This window comes from Sylvia atricapilla, chromosome 3 (assembly GCF_009819655.1).
Source record: "Sylvia atricapilla isolate bSylAtr1 chromosome 3, bSylAtr1.pri, whole genome shotgun sequence".
Taxonomy (NCBI): domain Eukaryota; kingdom Metazoa; phylum Chordata; class Aves; order Passeriformes; family Sylviidae; genus Sylvia; species Sylvia atricapilla.
This window is the reverse complement of record NC_089142.1, coordinates 26711890-26730463: the sequence shown is the minus strand read 5'-3', so window position 1 is coordinate 26730463 and position 18574 is coordinate 26711890. Positions and strand designations below refer to the sequence as shown.

Here is an 18574-nt window from a genome sequence, read left to right as displayed (position 1 = left end):
TGCCTTTTCTCCTATCTGCAATTTGAACCCTCCATCTCCCCATGGTTCTTCCATGAATTAAAGGGATATTCTAGTGTATCAACACTAACAAGTCCATCACCATGGCCTTGCAAAAGAACTTCAGCCCAAGACTAAGGCATCTTCTCATTCTCCTCCCATCTGGGACTTAACTCTTTCTTTATTGACCTTGGCGTCTTCATGTAGTCACTCTGTCCTTTTCTCTCACTTGAGAGAAGATTAGCGTCCTGCAGGTTTCATCTGTGCAATAGAGGAGCTAATATCTCGCCCGAGGCCTGCAGTGGTCATGATTTCTGCCAGGCAGTGGCCAAAGCAGTCATGGTGGTAGACTCTGGCCCCGCTGGGGCTGTGCCAGGATCTCGGGGCCCAGCCTGGAGGACAGGTCCCAGCAGACTCCCTGGAAAGGGGCCTGCCCTGGCCACGCCGAGGGGCTGGGCTAGCCTCTTACCATTTCCCAGGCCATAAGAAAAGAGAGCTCTCCTGAGGTTTGTTTGATTTTTGATAGTGTGTTCACAGAAGCGTGTTCAGCTTTCTAGTGGTTTAACAAAGTGTCGGTATTCAAAACTAGCCACTGGTTGGTTTTGTCAGGCATGGAGGAAACTGATAGCAACTTCTCTTAGAAAAATCACTTCCATGGTTGGCTTCTTCCCTGCTCACTAAATGTCAATCAATGCAAAACCAGCACAGTCCGTCTGTGTTCTGGGTTCTAAGCTACTAGAGCTGCCATATTTGCGTGGGCCAGCTGTGCATACAGAACCATAGAACCATAGAATGACTTGGGTTAAAAGGAATCTTGAAGATCATTTAGTTCCAACCCCCTGCCCTGGGCAGGGACACCTTCCACTAGACCAGGCTGCTCAAAGTCCCATCCATCTTGGCCTTGAATACTTCCAGGGATGGGGCATCCACAACTTTTCTGGGCAATCTCTTCCAGTGCCCCACCCATCCTCACAGTAAAGAATTTCTTCCTAACATATCACTTTCATTTAGGGAAAATAATTTAAACATCTGAACAAACTGGATAATAATGGAAAAAAAACACAATATTTTAAGAGAGAAAAAGGTTAAATATGCACAAAACCTAAAAATCTCTCATCAACAGGATTGTTTACTTGGATATGAAAACTGCCTGGAAGAATTTTCAAAATACTTCCTCAGTTTTGGCAGTTATTAAAAAACAACAGAAATATGAGTCACAGTGCAAAACTGAAAAAACAAAGAAGAAAGAGTGAATTGACTGTAGTCAATCCTTCAGTGATAATGTATTTTGAGTAGAACTTCATTAAAAGTATTTAAGATTGTTATTCTAACAACAAAATATTAAATAAAAAGATCCAAAACTTAAGGCATGAAATGGCTAAATTCCAAAAGTATAGATAAATTCAGTTCTAGAACAGTTCTAGACTCACAAGAAAAATGTGTAGAGACTAGATGAGAGTAAATACAGTCTAGTGCCAGTGTGGTAATCTCTGCAATCCAGAGCTATAGGTTTCATAAATAACAGTTTAAAGAGGTAGTGCTGATCAATTTTCTCATATAATTACTTAAAATTACAAGAATCAAAAATATCAGAACAATTTAATTACTGAATTGTAAAGCATGTTTTAACTTTAAATGAGTCCGCCATAACAAACTCCTTTAGCAATTAGACTTCATAAAGCATTCAGCAAGTGTTTCTATAAACAGAAAAAAAGGTTGAGACATTTGAGGTTGAATCAGATTGGATAAAAATCCAGTAATCTAGATTTTCTGTTAATCTCAGAGAAAAACTGGATAAATTCCACAGACATATACTGAAATAATTCATTTATAAATCCTATAAGCAAGCATGTGCTAAAATGCTATAGCATTCTAAATAAATGCCACTGATAATGTTTATATAAATCTTTTGATCTGTTTTTTTGCACACACTTTTAATACAGAGCTGCAGAGATTTAGGACACAGACATCTCTCGCCTCTTTTCAGTAATGTCAAATGACAGCAAATTGCTATAATGCCTATGATATGGCTTTATATCCCACTTTGAACCAGAATGAATATTAGATTAGGAGAAATGGTGAACTGATTATGCTGTCCAACACAAGGATGGAGTAAATCCCACAGAGAGTGAGTAAGGTTTGAACAACCAGCTCCTGCCTCAGCTCAACTCTGCTGCTAATCTTTTGTCTTGCTCTTCTGTACAGTCTTACAGGACATCCTCTCTTCCAGTCTTCAGGGGTATATAGGGATTTCTTGCCCCCATTTCTGAGTAACATGCTGTGTCTCTTTAGTAGAAGTCTGAGGCATTGTGCTGCTGCCTCACTGAATCTGAGAAGCTCTGTAAACACTCTCACAAGGGCACCAATAACTGCATTTCTAGTGTGCAACCTACCCACTCACCCACAGCCCCTTCCCAGAGCACAACATACAAAATCTCCCACTTTCAAATGCCATAGATCAGTTTCCTGTACTCTTCATGTCTTCTGAAAGTTCAGTGGTGGAGACTATTCTTTGGTTTACCCTGGGAGTGACCTCCTTTGAAGATGATTGTGGAAAAATCATTTGGGATTTTTTTAAAAAGGACATAGTACTCTTTGGCAATGTGATTTATTTTACAACTGAGCTGGTGTTATCTCTCCAGGAATGAGAAATTTGACTTTAATCTCACAATAGAGTTCTTATTTTTAAAGATTTATGTGATTTTTTTATTCTGTTCACTGTGAATTTCTGCATAAAGGTGAATTTTATGCCATGCTCCATTGCTCCAAGTCCTGTAGAATTTTTAATCACCCAAGTAACTCTAATTATATAAGTGCCTCCTCTAAAATCAATACTATCCCTCACACACCTAAATTATACCCCTACTTAAGTGCTTTTTTGGATTCAGGCCCAAAATACTGTCATTAGAAAACATGTCTCTGTATTTCAGAGAAATGTAACAATAAAGGTGCATTTCTGTAAAACATTCACATCTCAGATGCATGCTCACTTTATAAGGTCAGGTTGAGTTAATGGAACACATTAATAAAAATTATAAACAAACAGTACAATTCAATATGTCTATCGATTCCCTTTAAATAATTTGAGAAGCCTCATTTCGTTACAAATGTGGACATATTTAATTAATTTTTTTCTACATAGTCCTGTATGAATTAAGATTACTTGTAATGGAATTTTATGCAGATTTCATTTAAACTTGAAAAAAATTATACAGCTTACTGTTATTGCTACTTTTGTGAATCTTAGCAAGGACTGCTGCTTGGCTGGAAGGCAGAACTACAAATTTACATCTTAGAAATAAACAGCTAAAAGTAAACAGAATCAGTAATAATCAAAAGCTATTCTGACTACTGGAGTGGGCAAAAAGTATATATGATAAGAAGTTTGCTGCTAGAGGCTGTCTTTTTAATCTTTGATTTGAATGTAATATTTTAAATTGTTCAAATTAGATTGACTGAGGATCTTAAGATTGTCTTTGCAGGAAATCATTCTGAAGGCTTGAAGCCTTCCCAAATAATTTTAGATTACCAACCAGAGCACTGAACCCTAGAAGATTGCTATAATTGTCTCATTAGTACCTTCCTTTTCACATTTAACCTCTTTTCATACATTGACATCCTACATACAATGGGGTATATTTTTATACATAAGCTCTTTGCAGGTATCTCTGAACTTTGTTTTAAACCTGACCTGCATGTGTGGTCAACTTTCTCAGTTTGAGCATTTGATTTTGGAATCATTTATTCCAATGCTTATCTTACAAATACATGGAATTTTGTGACCTGTACGTCTACATCAGTGTTTACTACTCTTCCAGCCTACTTACAGGTGCAAAATTTGCTAATAACTATTTACTTTTTTATTATTAAAATACATAATGTCTTCAGACTAAAAAAAACTTCTATATCTGGCTGAAAATTCTGGTGTGCAGATGCCCTGCAGTAAAAATCATTTGCGTCTCAGTAAGTTAATTTTAATTTCAGTAAATCTTGGGATCTCTTTAGTCTGGATGGCATTAAAGTGTTTTCCAGAATATTTTATGATTCCAAGATTTAAAAAAAAACCAAACAACAAACATATTTCGGCTGGAAAAATCCCTGTCCGTTACAGGGATATTGGAGTATTAGAACTAAAGTCCCTTGCAATACTAACCATTCTATGATGGTTTTGTGTCACCATGCTTTCTCTTAGCTTGTGTACTTGTGATGATGCCATAAATATCAATTTTATTTGATATTGCTTATTTTCCTAAAATAATTACAATTTCTTTAAATTACATTGTTGTCTTTCAATTTGTCTCTAAGTTCCCTCCAAATCTTGCTCTAATTGTTTTCTAGAAATATTATCAAGGTAATAAATATGAGTTTTTAGGAGCCTTCTTTTTGGATTTCTAATGTAGCAGTAAAATGTATGTCTCTTCCCTTCAAACTTCTAAAGATTTTGTGTTATTCTAAGTTTTATTATGATTGGTATTAATTATCAGGGATGACTCAGGTAATCCTTTTTATAACCTTGAACAAGGATTGCATGTCTTCCTGGACTATAAATGGCAGTAAATTGAATACTTGTCATTTAGCGTTATCTGTAACACTAAGGAAATAGTCAATATTTCATGATTACTATATAAATATGACTAATTCCTAAGCTAAAAGTAAAAATTGGTCTTGCCTCTTGAGCTTCACATTATTTTTTTAACAAATGCTGTAAATTTATAGGGAAAAAATAAGTTTGTGTGCATTTAAGATAATTTTGTAGCATATCCATTAAAAAACATTTTCCTTTTCTGTGTTTTATTGTTGTCATTAAGTTATTATCTTATTACTAATTTAATATTAATCTTAGTTATAGGTCTTTGTAATTTAACTTAGATGAATTTAAAGTGATCTATCAGTCAATTATAAAATAATAGATTTTTAACTTTTTTCCTTGTATTTGTAGTGTCACAAGTAATTTTGCTTATGCTCTCAGAACATGACACTATATGGAAGACTGACCTTCAGTATTTCTATTAAGCTGAGGTATGCTCTGCTATAAACATCTGATGAGCAAAGATTATGCTGAGATTTTAACAGACTAACAACATCTTATCTTATAGCTGCACACATGCTTCTTAAAAGCAGGAAAGGCAATTTACCCTCCACTGTGACTATTTATTAGCTTTTTAATTGTCTTGGACTACTTCTGTACAAGAAACCATTAAATCATTGCAGAAAAGAAAGAATGTGCACCGTGGGTGAGAGCATCTGTGTTGTTAATTTCTAAGTAAATAAATATCACCTATTCAAACATGATTTTGAGCACCTGCTCAAGAGCAATTCAAGCTAATATTATATTCTTGGTCAGTTACTGTTTAATCACTTGTTGTTGGAATATATTATTGAGAAGGATAAAGCAGCAATTTCTAGTCACAACTGCTCTCAAGTTTGTGGTAGAAATACTTAGAAATGGGCATCTATTTGATGATGCCCTAGAAATAATTTTTTTCTTTGAATAAAAAATACAGCTTTTGTGATAAAAAAAGTTCACAAAAATTAGTAGGGTTTCCTGGTTTTTTCAGCAGGTGAAAAAGCCCCAGTATTAAAAACCTGATGTGACAATGTCACAGATGGAGTGGCTTCACTCATAAGAGAGAAGTAACAATATGTTTATTTATGTTCATTGTAAAACAGTAATTTTACAAAGTTTGATAGTAAAAGAGACAGTGGTTTAACTAGATTAAATAGAATAGGATTAGAACACTTGATTATTTATTATATAGACCATAAAGTCAGACAAAATTATCAGGGAGCTATCCCCTTTGATTTAGGAAAGAATTTTAAAATTCTTCTCAAAGAGGAGTTTGGATGCCACTGATCTTCAAGTCTAAAACTTGTTCAATGTTCAATGTTAATGTCTAAAGGTTTACATCTGCACAATCAATCAATTAAATCAGTTAAAATTTCAAATCTTAGCATGTTATAAATCACTTACCAAGGATCTGTTGCAGCAAGGAGTGTCTCAAATTCGAGCAGTAACCTTGAGAGGTGCCCCTAATTAAGGGGAACATCCTGCTGTGCACTTCACTGTCATGCAAGAGAGCTCAACTGTTTCTGGAGGAAGATAATTGAATTATAGCCATACCTGCATGCCAACCACAGAAGTTAATTTCTATCACGTTTGGCTTGAGCCAAATCTTGACCAGCACTGTTTTTGCTTAACAAGAGCTCAAATTAACTCTTGGCTATTGTGCTGTTATCTGTACCCCTCACATACATTGTGAGTCTGGTGTACCCATCACAACTGCTACTGCTGGTTATCACCAGAGTTGTGGGAAATAAAGGTCAGGTTGCAGGGTAGCACTTCATTACCCACAAGAAAAGGTTATTGAAATATATATCTGAAAAGTAGGTTGAAGTACACTCTCTTTGAATAAAAAATTAGGAATCAGAAATAAAAAATTTATGCCTGAACCAATGTTATTTGGAAAACAGAAAGGGGATGCATGGGATTTGGTTTAAGTTCTTGTAAAACAAAGCTAAATTCTTACATCCTGTTAGACTATGGAAGCGCAAAGGAACTGAAACAGATCTCAGGATCTCATACAGTGTTTTTCTACTTGATATGTATAACAGACTGACTCTTCTCACACAGGTATTAAGAAGATCAGTGATAGGAAGTGAACTTGAATTTGGACCAAAACCTGTGCAAAAGATTCAATAAATAAATTATCTGCTGGCAGATCTCTTGTGTTTCCTCTTGGATGGGACTAGATGAGGTCTGACATGAGCTCAGATTTTGTTTGCTTTAATAATATTTCATTTATTTTCACATACACCATAGTGATAATTCTTGACATAATTTTTCTAAAAGTATGGATAATAGACATTCTATTCTATTCTCAGTAGCTAATCCTTGCTTTTTCCTATGGTGTTAATGCTACATCTAACCATGCGTATTTACTTTATCAAAACTTCTTCAATTAAATCTTAACTTCTCATTTTTCTGTCTTCGAGGTGATGGTTTCCAAAGCATCATAAGGTCATAAGTGCCTGATTTCCACTGACTGCTAATTGCAGTTAAACAGCTGATTTCCCCCTCATTAAGTAGGTGGGGAAGAACTACCAGATTTTACTGAAAGCAACACCACAAGTCACATATCTAAGTACTTTAATTTATTAATTATATTTAAGATTTCTTCTGTGTCAGGTTCTTTTATAAACATTAAATATTCTTAGCCTTTATCTGTAGCACATGTCATTTTATCTTATGAATTCTCTGTTGATGCTATATCTAAGATTTTAGCCAGCCTATTGACCTTTAAATTCTGCTGTCCTCCCTTCCCCCTGAAATTGATTTTTTTTGTCATGGGTCTTAATTTTATGACACTGTACTAAAAATATTTCTGAAGGAAATATGAAGGAAATGTTAACTCTTCCAAAAGAATAGTTTTTTTCACAGTCAGAAGCTTTCAGGGCTGAGAAAAGAGGTGACAACTGAGTCAATGACTCCAGTTGCTCCTGACAGTTATGTGTTTCTGTCACTTACAATGCTTTGGAAATTAGCTGATTCCCAGATTTCCATGAAGAAATAACTACTGTCTTTCTAAGATCTGTTATGAGCTTCAACCTACTTTTAATTTTTAAATTGGAGCATATTATTAGTGTGTTCATATTCAAATCTTGTATAGAATATGTTCAGAAGTCTTTCAGAAATTTACAGGAATCCATGTTCAGTTTGGATAGGCCAAAACTGGTTACAATTCAAAGCCGTTTTTGTTTACATTATGGACTCTTTATATTTTTTTACAAATTCACCTCTATTTCTAAGCCTAAAGTGAAAGTTAGTTGTAGGATGTGTGTGGATAACCATCTTCTAAGTTTCATCTGTCACATCCCAAATCTACATTGTCATTCAAGTGATCCTTTTCTCTCTGGTACTCTACCAGAGGGCTATGTATTTTGCTTTCTTTCTTAATTTACTATGTCATGCTTTCCCACTAGATAGTTTCAATAGCAAAGTGTAACAGATATTGGAAAATGAAATTAATTTTAACTTTCAAAGAGGTCCCTCCAAAGCCTGAATGAGTCACATTGTTTAGGATACCTGTGGGATATCATTGTACTTGTTTAAAGTGCTTGTATTTTAGGACAATGCTTGTTTGATGTTTTTACCAGCATTAAGCTCACTTTTAAAATGAAAAAATTCTAACTACACAACTAACACAGAAGTATTGGCTTTTAAATGCCATTGCTTTCTGCCATATTCCCATACCTATTTCAGAAAAAAGAATCCTTGCAGACAATGTCAGAAAGCTACTTTGTTACCTGGCACAAGAGATATGAAACAATGGCAAATGAGGTTTTCATGCTGTGTACATTTATCTTGAACCAACAGACTTCTTACCATTTTCTTCATTTTTGTTCAGTAAATAAGGATATTCAGGATAGTATTTCACTAAAGAGAAGACAGCAGGAAAAAAGTTGACCAAATATGAATTATGCAAAGAGGTGCAATTTAAAATGAACTCTAGAAAAATGGAAAAGGACAGAGGAGTGATCAATAAAATGCACAATTTAGAAGTAGCATGAAGAACATTTTTAATTGAAACTCCTTAGAATAAATATACCTATTAATAAATTAACTACCTATATTGTTGACTAAACTCACTTAGAGTAATTCAGCTTTTATGAGAAAAAATAAAATAGTCTTTGAGTAAGACATTAATGTTTTTTTTAACCCAAATCACTGGTGACAAAGAGCACATAATGAGATATTAGAAAAATATATATAAATACATATATTATTACACCTGAAAGAGCAAGCTTTAAATTACTTTATTAAAGAACTCCAAGCTCGAGAATAATTGAAGAAAGCAAATGGAAATTTGAGTAAATTAGAAGAATACTCAATTTTTTTAGATTATAGGAACATAAATAGATTTTTAGTTATGTGGCTTTTTATTTTATCTGTACAAGATGAATTTCCTTTGTGAGTAAATTTGCAAAGAGACATGTTGATCCAGCCTAAAACCAGAATTTTTACAATTAGTAGAGATTAATTGAAGGTAATTCTAGTAATTTATTTTATATGCAGTTCTCTTGCACTACATGTAAATAAAACCTTTGGGGTTAGGTAGTTTTATTCAGTATACAGTGAAAAAAAAGGCTTGAATTTCGGTAGCTATGTATCATTAACTTGTGCTGGAGCATCATTGTCATTCAGTACAAATTTGAATGACTTCTCTTTTTTTTCTCATCGTAATTTCACACTGTAGTGCCAGAATGATAGACTCATAATGGGCTCCCTATAGACACGTACAGGAATCATTTTGTCATGGTTATCTCACCTTGTAACAGCATCGAAAGCGGTTGGTCTCCATGGTCTTGCATTAAACTGTCACATCATTGTTAAAATCCTCTGTTTCAGGAAATAGTGACTGTACATCTTCGGTGCTGTGAAAAATAACGACCTCATTGCCTATACTCAGTGGCTCTGTAAAACCAGATTACACATTTATTCATGAATGAGAGTGGGAAACATTTTTCAATAGTAAGCAATCATAGCAATTAACCATTTTCTTTGTTTAGCCATCTCAGATTGATCATACCAACAATTTACGACCCCAGTACTAATTCTGAAGCATTTTTTTTTCTTTTGTACTTTAACTTACCCTGATTTTCAAGCCATTTTATATATACTCAAAACAGGATTTTTAAACTTATGATTATTTAATTTCTCAAATTAAATACAGCTCAGCTACTCCTCTCAGAGGACGCTTACTTGATATTTTAAAATTTTTGCATATTAATTTTCCAATGGGTTGTTGTTTTTGGGTTTTTTTCTGTTTTTATCCTGACCCTAGGTGTACACCGGTTCACTGAAGTCCTAGATGGAAGAGAAATTTATTATCCTCCTTCTGTAAGAGAAAAATTACACTGACTCAAATTGTTTGGCTCTAAGGTCAAATTTTTTTATTTAATAAAAGCTCCCATTTTAATCATGGAACTAGAAAGCAGCATCTTTTTGTACCAGAAAGATATGATAATGAGCTGGACTATCTTTCAGTACTTAGCAAATAAAACAAATTTGGAATATTAATGACACATCTAAGAGTGTTAAAGATAAGTATGTTATCTAGTATGCTCCTTTCTCATTGTAAGTGAAGTAAAAAACGTTCTTTGTCAAGGAAAACCACATTTTTTGAGCTATTCAAAATGATGTGTTTGGTGCCAGTCCAGCCATGATCACAGCCAGCAAGGCAAATGCTGTCCATAACAAATCTGGACTATGGGGTTTATTTACGAACAATCCCGATAAGAGCTCTTAGTTGCTTATCCCACTTACACTCTTCCAGCGCCTCCTCTGCCTTGGTTTGATTTTGTAAGAAGCTCAGGCAGAAAAATTCGCTGCTTCATGCTGAGCTGCTGCTCAAAGTTCCCAGGCTTGAGCATTACCAACCACAGCCCCTGTGTATACCCTGGCTTCTCTGTTTTCCCCGCACATCTCTCTGATCTCTAAGCTCCTGTCACACTTCCAGGAACTTTCTTCCAGTCAAGATCTTCAAATTCTTTCTTACCATCCCTCTTCTCTACACCACCTCTTGTTTGTGGGAGCTACTGTTGTTCTGCACCAACTCTCTCTGAAAGCTTGGACTGCCCTCCTCTCCCCATTTCTCTCAGTCTAAACATAGAATTAAATGGATGATGTTCTCACGGCATCTTAACCAGAAGATTCAAGACATGCAGCCTTTATTTGGTCATAATGTTATCAAAGTCTACAGTAAGGCCGCACAATGAGTGCAGCTAACAAGTTGCAGACTTCTTCTTGAGATGTTTACCCACACCCAAATACCCAATTATCTACTGTCTGCTAGCATTTATCATTTAAGCTTTTATTTTTTTTCCCTCTGATAGTCACACTGAGTATTTTAATTTTCATTAATTATTATCAAATTTCAGGAATGACAATTCAACCAGCTTCACTGGGATTCATACTCTGCAACTTCGCATCTATAAATTAAGGAAAATTAGGGAACTTCTATTACTTCTTTATGTGGCAGAATTTATGCAGAATTTGCCAGCAAGAGGCAAAAATTAACATTTTAGTTAGTTCAAATACTACATGCTATGAACTATTTGTTATTTAGATTTAATCTTCAAACTATTTGTAAACTTATGTTCGGGTTTTACTACTGTAAAATTATGTCCTGAATAGTTTGCTGATAAGGAGAGCTAATTTAAATAGACTTAGGAATCTTAGGATATGTGAATTCATTAATGGACTGTTGAATTATTTAAAATAAATTAACAATGTCCCCTGAGATATTTATCTGGGAAAAAAATGACATCTGTGTTACGTATCTGATGGGCAATGAGAATGTCACAGTTTCTTGCATGAGAATTTTAGTCTCTTGGACAGAAAAGCGTCCATCTGGTTATTAGAGTCTAGATGTACTATTATTATTTCTATTACTATTTGTCCATTCTATTTCTTTGACAGTGAATTGATCAAGAACATTTTATATTGATGTCAGTATAAAATCTGTTAGAAAAAAATAGAGTAAGATATTTCTACCAAAAAAAAAAAAAAAACCAAACCTACCAAAACCAAACAAACAAACAAACAAGGGAAAACAAACAAACACCAAAACACAGAACAACCCCAATAAGAAAGAATAGCAAAACCCCAAATGAAAGAACGACAAATAAATACAGCTCCTTAAATCCTTTTATATTGCCTCTAATGCATTTTAACCCAGGCCAATTTTGACTGTATAAATGTGTAGTATTTTCTTACAACTACTTTCACAAGCCCATAGTTTTTCCTTATATTTGAGCTATAAATCTTCCTATTCTTTACACTCCAGCTGTAAGTCCTGAAAATCACAAATGTAAGCAGAGATTCCTCAGGCCTAGATATATAAATGAAACAATAACTGTCTCTGTGCTACCCATGGTAACAGGTATGCATCTTTCTTGGAACAGAGCTCTTTGTCCTGTCATGGCAGCTTTTTTATCTGTGGGAGGTATCCAGATGCTGTTCCTATGTCCTGTGGTTTGACGTGGCTTTATAAATTTGTTAGCCATATGACATCCTCTCAAAAAGACAAATACTAATGGCAAAAGGACAAAAAAGGGAAAAAAAAGGGAAGGGGCTTTTTTTACAGGAATGGAAGAAACCACTCTGATGCTTTTCATCTTTAAACAAAAATTTCATGGGGCATTGGAAATTAGAATAGCTTGAAAGAAAAGCTTGGGAGATCTCCCGCTGTAGCATAAGTAAAAATCAGCAAGCCTCAACTTGCACAGTTTTTATAAAATCATCCTGTCAGAGGACATAGTTTTCTATTCAGGCCACTGTATGGTTTGTCCCACCTGCAAGTCTGGTTTTATTTTTCTCTGCAAGAGCAAATCATACAGGCGTGTTGTTTTTACTTTGTTTTGTTTTTTTTAAATAATGGAATACATGTACTCTATGCTATATGTCTGTTCTTAATTCCTGTTGAAATTTGTTCAGCGGTCTTCAACCAGCTGTCAAGAAAGCTTTATCTCCTGTGCAAGTAATTCTGACACTTGTACAAGATAGTTTTAATGTGACTGTTCTCTCCTTGTTCTGAAGTTTTTGGGTTTTTTTATACTAGGCTCAGACAACTGAAGGCTCAAAAAAATAAAAAAATATTAGATTAAACCCTATTATAGATGCAGCATGGTTTACGGAAAACAAGGTAACTAGAGTATGGATATGCCCCTTCTCTTCTTCACCCCATGGAGACAGTAATGGCTTAACCTTAAATGGCCAGATGTAAAACAAATCATCTATATGCAGATTTAGAACACTTAAACATCTGGTAGATGAGATTTGTTCTTTAACTCTTCTAGATTAATCTAGGTCACTGGAATTTCATAAAAGCAGAACAGTTTGCTATATTGTATCTCTTGCATGACTTTATTATTTCCTTCTTAATACTTGAATGCTCCTAGTGTGCATATACCCACAAACCATATTAAAAGAGTGATTAAGATTTCAATATCTGGAAAAGCCAGAATTAATGTTGCCAGTGTGATTTCCTGTACCGTCTCTGTTCCTCTCAGTGTAAATGCATTATAATCTGAAGTTGAATAATTTCTTTTTGCTTACATTATGTTGTTTCTATACATGTACTCCAATAATCCAACATTTGAGTCAAATTTCAGAATACTAGGTGTGTCTTCAGTTTAGAGGATCATTTAAAATTTTAGATTAAGAGGTAATAACTCCTTTCTCTGCTTTTTGTTCCATTCTAACAGTTGAGGAGGCTACGTTGTTAATAATAATATTGGGTGCACTGATCGTTCAACTATAAATGTAATCTTGATTTTTTGAGAAACATTTTTAATCACATTCAGGTTACTAATAGGTGTTCTTAATACAAAGATGACATGTTATAATATGAAAATTGTTGTGTAAGGAATTTTATATCCTGTCTTTAATTTTAAGTGCTATCACAATTCATATATGCAAATTTAAGGAGCTCATGAGAATGACGAGTACTTCTAATAACAACATCTAAAGAATGTGTGTACTGGTAGAAGCTCTCTGTTGATAACGTTTTCTACCATGTAATTTAAATTTGTTTGTGATATAATCACGTTATACCTGTGATACTTATTCTTTAACTTAAATAGTTGTTCACATTTTTTGGTGATTTTTCTCATTGACAGTTAACAGAAACACTCATATCTCCATTCCGCCTACATTTTGCTACACCAAACCAACCAGTTCTTCTGAGTCCTCTGTTCTGTGACAGGCTTTCTATTTTCCTGGTCATTCTACCAGACTGTTTCACAGGCTTTGCTTTTCTGTTATAGAACCATAGAACAATCCATTTGGAAAGGGACCGCAGAAGATCACTTTGTCCAGACTTTGATTAGAAATAGAGCCTAGGTGAGAGGATCTGACATCCTGTCCAATCTTCTCTTGAAAACCTCCAGTGATGGTGAACCTACCATGTTCCTTGGGAGGTCGTTCCAGTGAAGGTTCTCACTGTAAGACACACCTTCCTTACGTCTTCTTGAAAAAGCAGGGATTTTCTCTAATGAGACCCTTTCTTTTGTTTTGCCACTATTCATTTGATATAGAAAATACTGTAACATTTGGCTGCCTAAAATCCAGCCAGCTCTGGGGACTGAGCTGCTGTTTGACCCCAGAGAAGGTTTTTAATAAAGTAATGATCTTCCTTTGGAACAAAACTATAAAAAATTGTGATCTTAACAAGTAGAGTTCACACATCCTTACTTGAGGTGTAGACAGTTCGGTTTCCCAATGCCTATTATTTTTCAATGCATAACCTCTGTGCAAGAGATTCACATATAATCTACTTTAGTAACTGGCTTAACTTGACATTTTAAGAGTTGAGACTTTAAAGACTGTAACATAAAATATTTTTCAGTTTTATGCTTCCATCTTTTAAAAATGTCTAGGACTTTTACCACTATCTAAAATTATTACTTTGATGTAGAGTGTCTGAATTCAAACTCCTGGATGATCTTAGACCACATTTGTATTAGTAAAATTCAGTAGAAGCTAATAGAGCCATACAAAAGTTAGACATATATTGTTTCATTTTTACAAACACATGTATTATTTAAAAAAAAAAACTTAATTAAAACATTAAAAATAAAATTTAATATCAAAGATGTTTTTAGTGAATAAGGAATAAGAATAAGGGATATTGTGTTAGTGAATAAGGATTAGATCTAGTAGATTTAAGCATCCAGGGAGGATGTGTCCTGCTTCTCTGACATATTCATAATGCAGATTCCCTTTTCTTTCATTGAGGACTTTCTGCTAAGAATGAGAATGTGGAACAATAATTCTCAGGTATCTATAAATATTAAAAATTATATATATTTCGTATTTCTGTCAAAACAAATTATTTTTAGATCTGATCTAGAGTTTCTAGGATTATTTATGACACACAGAAAATATTTTTATATGATTTATTCCTTAATATTAGGCTACAGAAAAGAAAAGAATGTTAAGGCCTTTAGGTATGAAATTTGTTTAGGAGTCAGATAACAGCATATATATTTTAACAGAATGTCTTAAACTCTATGAAAATTATTCTATTGGTAAAACAACTTCATATATGTAAAAGAGTCCTGCAAATATTGTTGCTTTCACAAAATTTATTCCAAATAAATTTTATTACTTTTCTTGTCTGTGTATGTTTCATCTTATATTTATATTAAAAAAGGAAACTATGGCTAGTGCCAGTGGAAATAAAGAACTCATCCTAATCTGAGGAGAAAGTCCAAATAAAGAGATATAAAGCTTGAGAGCTGAAAATATTTACTGCAGTGTAAGTGTATGTAGACAAAAAAAAAAAAAAAAATAAAAATTATATCCTTAGTAAATAATTATGTTTTTCCGGTTCTGACCCCAGAAACTCTGAGTTATGAATTATTCCTTCCTTGAAGTAATTGAAGCAAGATAATTTAATACTTCTAATTCATCTTTCAAATGTGTTTTACCCTTCCATTTTCAGTGTAGAGAAAGTTGTGGAACAGCTGCATCGTCTATTTTATGCTCTGATGATAGCTATTTGTCAATCAGTGAAGGCAATATCAAAATATTTTTGGAAGTCATAATTTGTTTGCCTACTTTCTATCCTAATATAAACCCACTCCTTTAAGAAGGTCTCTATGAGGTGTTGTTTTCAAAAAATAGTTTATGAATAGGCATAAATGGTAAAAAAAAGAACAGCTTGAAAAAGTTTGTTGTTTCCATTTTTAAGCATGAGATGTTATTCTCTGTATTTGTTAATTTTCTCTCCTTGTAATGAATTAAAAAAAAAAAGAAAAATACAAAACAAACAAAACAAAACAAACCCCCCCCAAAAAACCAAAAAAACCCACCAAACAACAACAACAACAACAAAAAAAACCAAAAAACCCCAAAAAAACCCAGAAAAAAACCCCAAACAAACAAACAAAAAATCACCTTATTTAGGCCAGATTGCAAATAAGTTTCCAATCTGAATTTGTTTCCAACTAGGCAGTTAGTTCTCAGTTATAGGTGCTAGAAGCTAACATTTTCAAAAGAACATAAATTCTAGAAAACCTTTTAACTTGTTTAGACTTTAAAAAATTCAGTATCAGATAAATTAAATAGGCTGTAAGTTAAGCCTAACCACTTTTGTTTTTATAAAGGTCATAACACTCTAAACCATAGGCAAAACTAAATAGTCCTGCAGGATTTTAAAACATTCACCTTCAAAACAGCTTTTTATTCTTATTTTCTTCTTCCCTGCATTTTATATCTTAAATGTATAAAGTATGAGCTCATTTCATTGGTATCAGTAACTTTCTAACCCACTCCCTAATTTTCCTTGATATTGAAATGAAAACAAATTAAAATATATAGGTCTTGATTCACATTATATGCCCTTTAGAATATTTCTTCATTATACTTCAGATTAAATCTTGCACCTGTGACTGCTATTTATGAAAACACCAATTCATCTTTTCTTCATCTAGCACATGTAACTTAGGGGCAAGTGAGCAACTCTGCCCTGTTTCCCCACAAAGAAACCTAATTTAATTTTTTTTTTTTGCTTTGCAGATCTACTAAACAATTTCTATCCCTTTGTTCCTCTCCTGACAGGACACCCTCGCAGCCCCCAGTACTGGTGCTGCAGCACCTGTGCCCTGTACAGTGTCTCGAAGTACCTGTAAGAAATAAGAAAACTGAGCTATTCTTCCCTTATGCAAGTTTATTTAGTCTTCAGATTTTTGTTTTAATGATGTGCACTTTCCCTCTTTTAGAAACAGTCCCAACAGCCTTATGTGCCATAACTGAGCCGTGTGCTTGACATGTCCTGAGACCTGACTCATGCAGCACATCTTTGCTATGCCTCAGTGTATTTGTACTTGGTATTTTGTTACATCCTTACAGCAATAAGGATGACCCAGTGGATATAATATAATTGATGTTTTCTTTCTCAAATCAATGTGGCAAAATTTAAAGAAAAGTATTGAGCAACCTGGTTCAGTGGAAAGTGTCCCTGCCCCTGGAAGAGGGCTTGGAACTACTTAGTCTTTAAGGTTAGTCCAACCCAAAACATTCTGTGACTATATGACAAAAATACTAAAATTACTCTAATACAAGAAAAGCACTTGAAAATCTCTACCTCGTATTCATACAGCTGTGAATGTATTCTTGCATTCTGGAAGCATTTCCTACTTTATTTATTGCTTTATTCCATCAATAAATATGTATTTGTAATATTGAATAAGAAACAAATAAAATTTAACTCTCTTGTAAATAAAACACGTAAACCCTGATTTAAAGTTTCCTTTTCTAGGGGAATATGGATCATAAGACCTCTGGGTTTTAGTTAAAGAAGATCATTTGAAATACAAGTTTCATGTTAATAACATACATAATGACAAAGAAAATAAAAGCTTATCTTACTTCATTTTGCAGGTTTTTCAGGCCAGTACTGTGAAACAGAAATGAATGAGTGTGATTCAGCTCCCTGCTTGAATGGTGCTGTTTGTCAGAATGATGTCAACAGCTATGATTGCTTTTGCCCTGAAGGTAAGCTGTTCAAAATAATTTATTTTTATTATCTTTGACAATTTTCAAAACTGCCTGTAGTTTGCAAAACATCTTCTTGACAGGCTTCAAAGTCATTGTTAAAACTTCCTTTCTATGGAAGTCGTTCATTTCTTTCCAAAGTCTCCTTGGCTCTTTTGTCCACCAAGTCAGTGTGTCCACCAAAACCACTATGATCATTAAGATTAGAGACAAATTAAGAATGGAGACAAATATACTTTTAAATACTACCTTTCTTCTGACAGAACATAATGATATTTGAAAAGTTTGAAGCAGTGGAGAAGGCACAAATGAGCAGTACATGAATTCCATGGAAAATATCATCAATAAACTTACAAAAAAATTTTTAAATTCATGAACAATGTGCAGATTTTTGACTGATGGTCAGCAAGCTACAATGATCATAATGAATTTAATAGGATATCACTAAAAATCTATTAGAATTTTCATAGACAAAAATATGATTTTCAGCACCTGTGGTCTGTTTCTTTATAAATGCACACTGCTCATTGTTATCAGTACTGTATAAAAATATAGTGATTTCAGTAAAAAAATTAACCAAAGAAAAACTAAAATGTTTTAAAATTTTTAAAATTACAGTTTCTTTTTGAAATGCTTTTACAAATAGGTTTCTTATGAATTTTTTAAAATGGATTTATATTTTATCTATTTATTTATTTGGTTTTTTTAAATCTTCAAATTCTACTCTTTTGTAAATATGGACTCATGATATCTGATTTCATAGCTGACAATATTTCAGGTATGTATATACTAATACAGGCATCCAAGTGGTGATGACTTCAGAAACTCATCACAAGAGATGAAATTGCCACAAATAATTCTCATAAGTACAGCCTCTGTCATTAGTTAGCTCAAATTAGAAGCCAAAATAGATATTGGAAGATAGCTGGAAATTAACCTTGGAAAAGATAATTTTGCTGTTTAAGCCTGCCTGAACAGCTTACACAAAAATAATTCTTGGCACACACATTGATAATT

At 33.7% G+C, this 18574-nt stretch overlaps 1 protein-coding gene across 1 annotated transcript in view; it reads left to right on the top strand.

Moving 5' to 3' along the window:
• EYS (eyes shut homolog) overlaps nt 1-18574 on the top strand; it is a 718715-nt gene that overhangs the window by 158132 nt on the left and 542009 nt on the right. The window contains exon 12 of the mRNA XM_066314978.1: nt 17444-17557. Within this exon, the coding sequence (XP_066171075.1) occupies nt 17444-17557 (114 nt within the window). The remainder of the gene's footprint in view (nt 1-17443; nt 17558-18574) is intronic.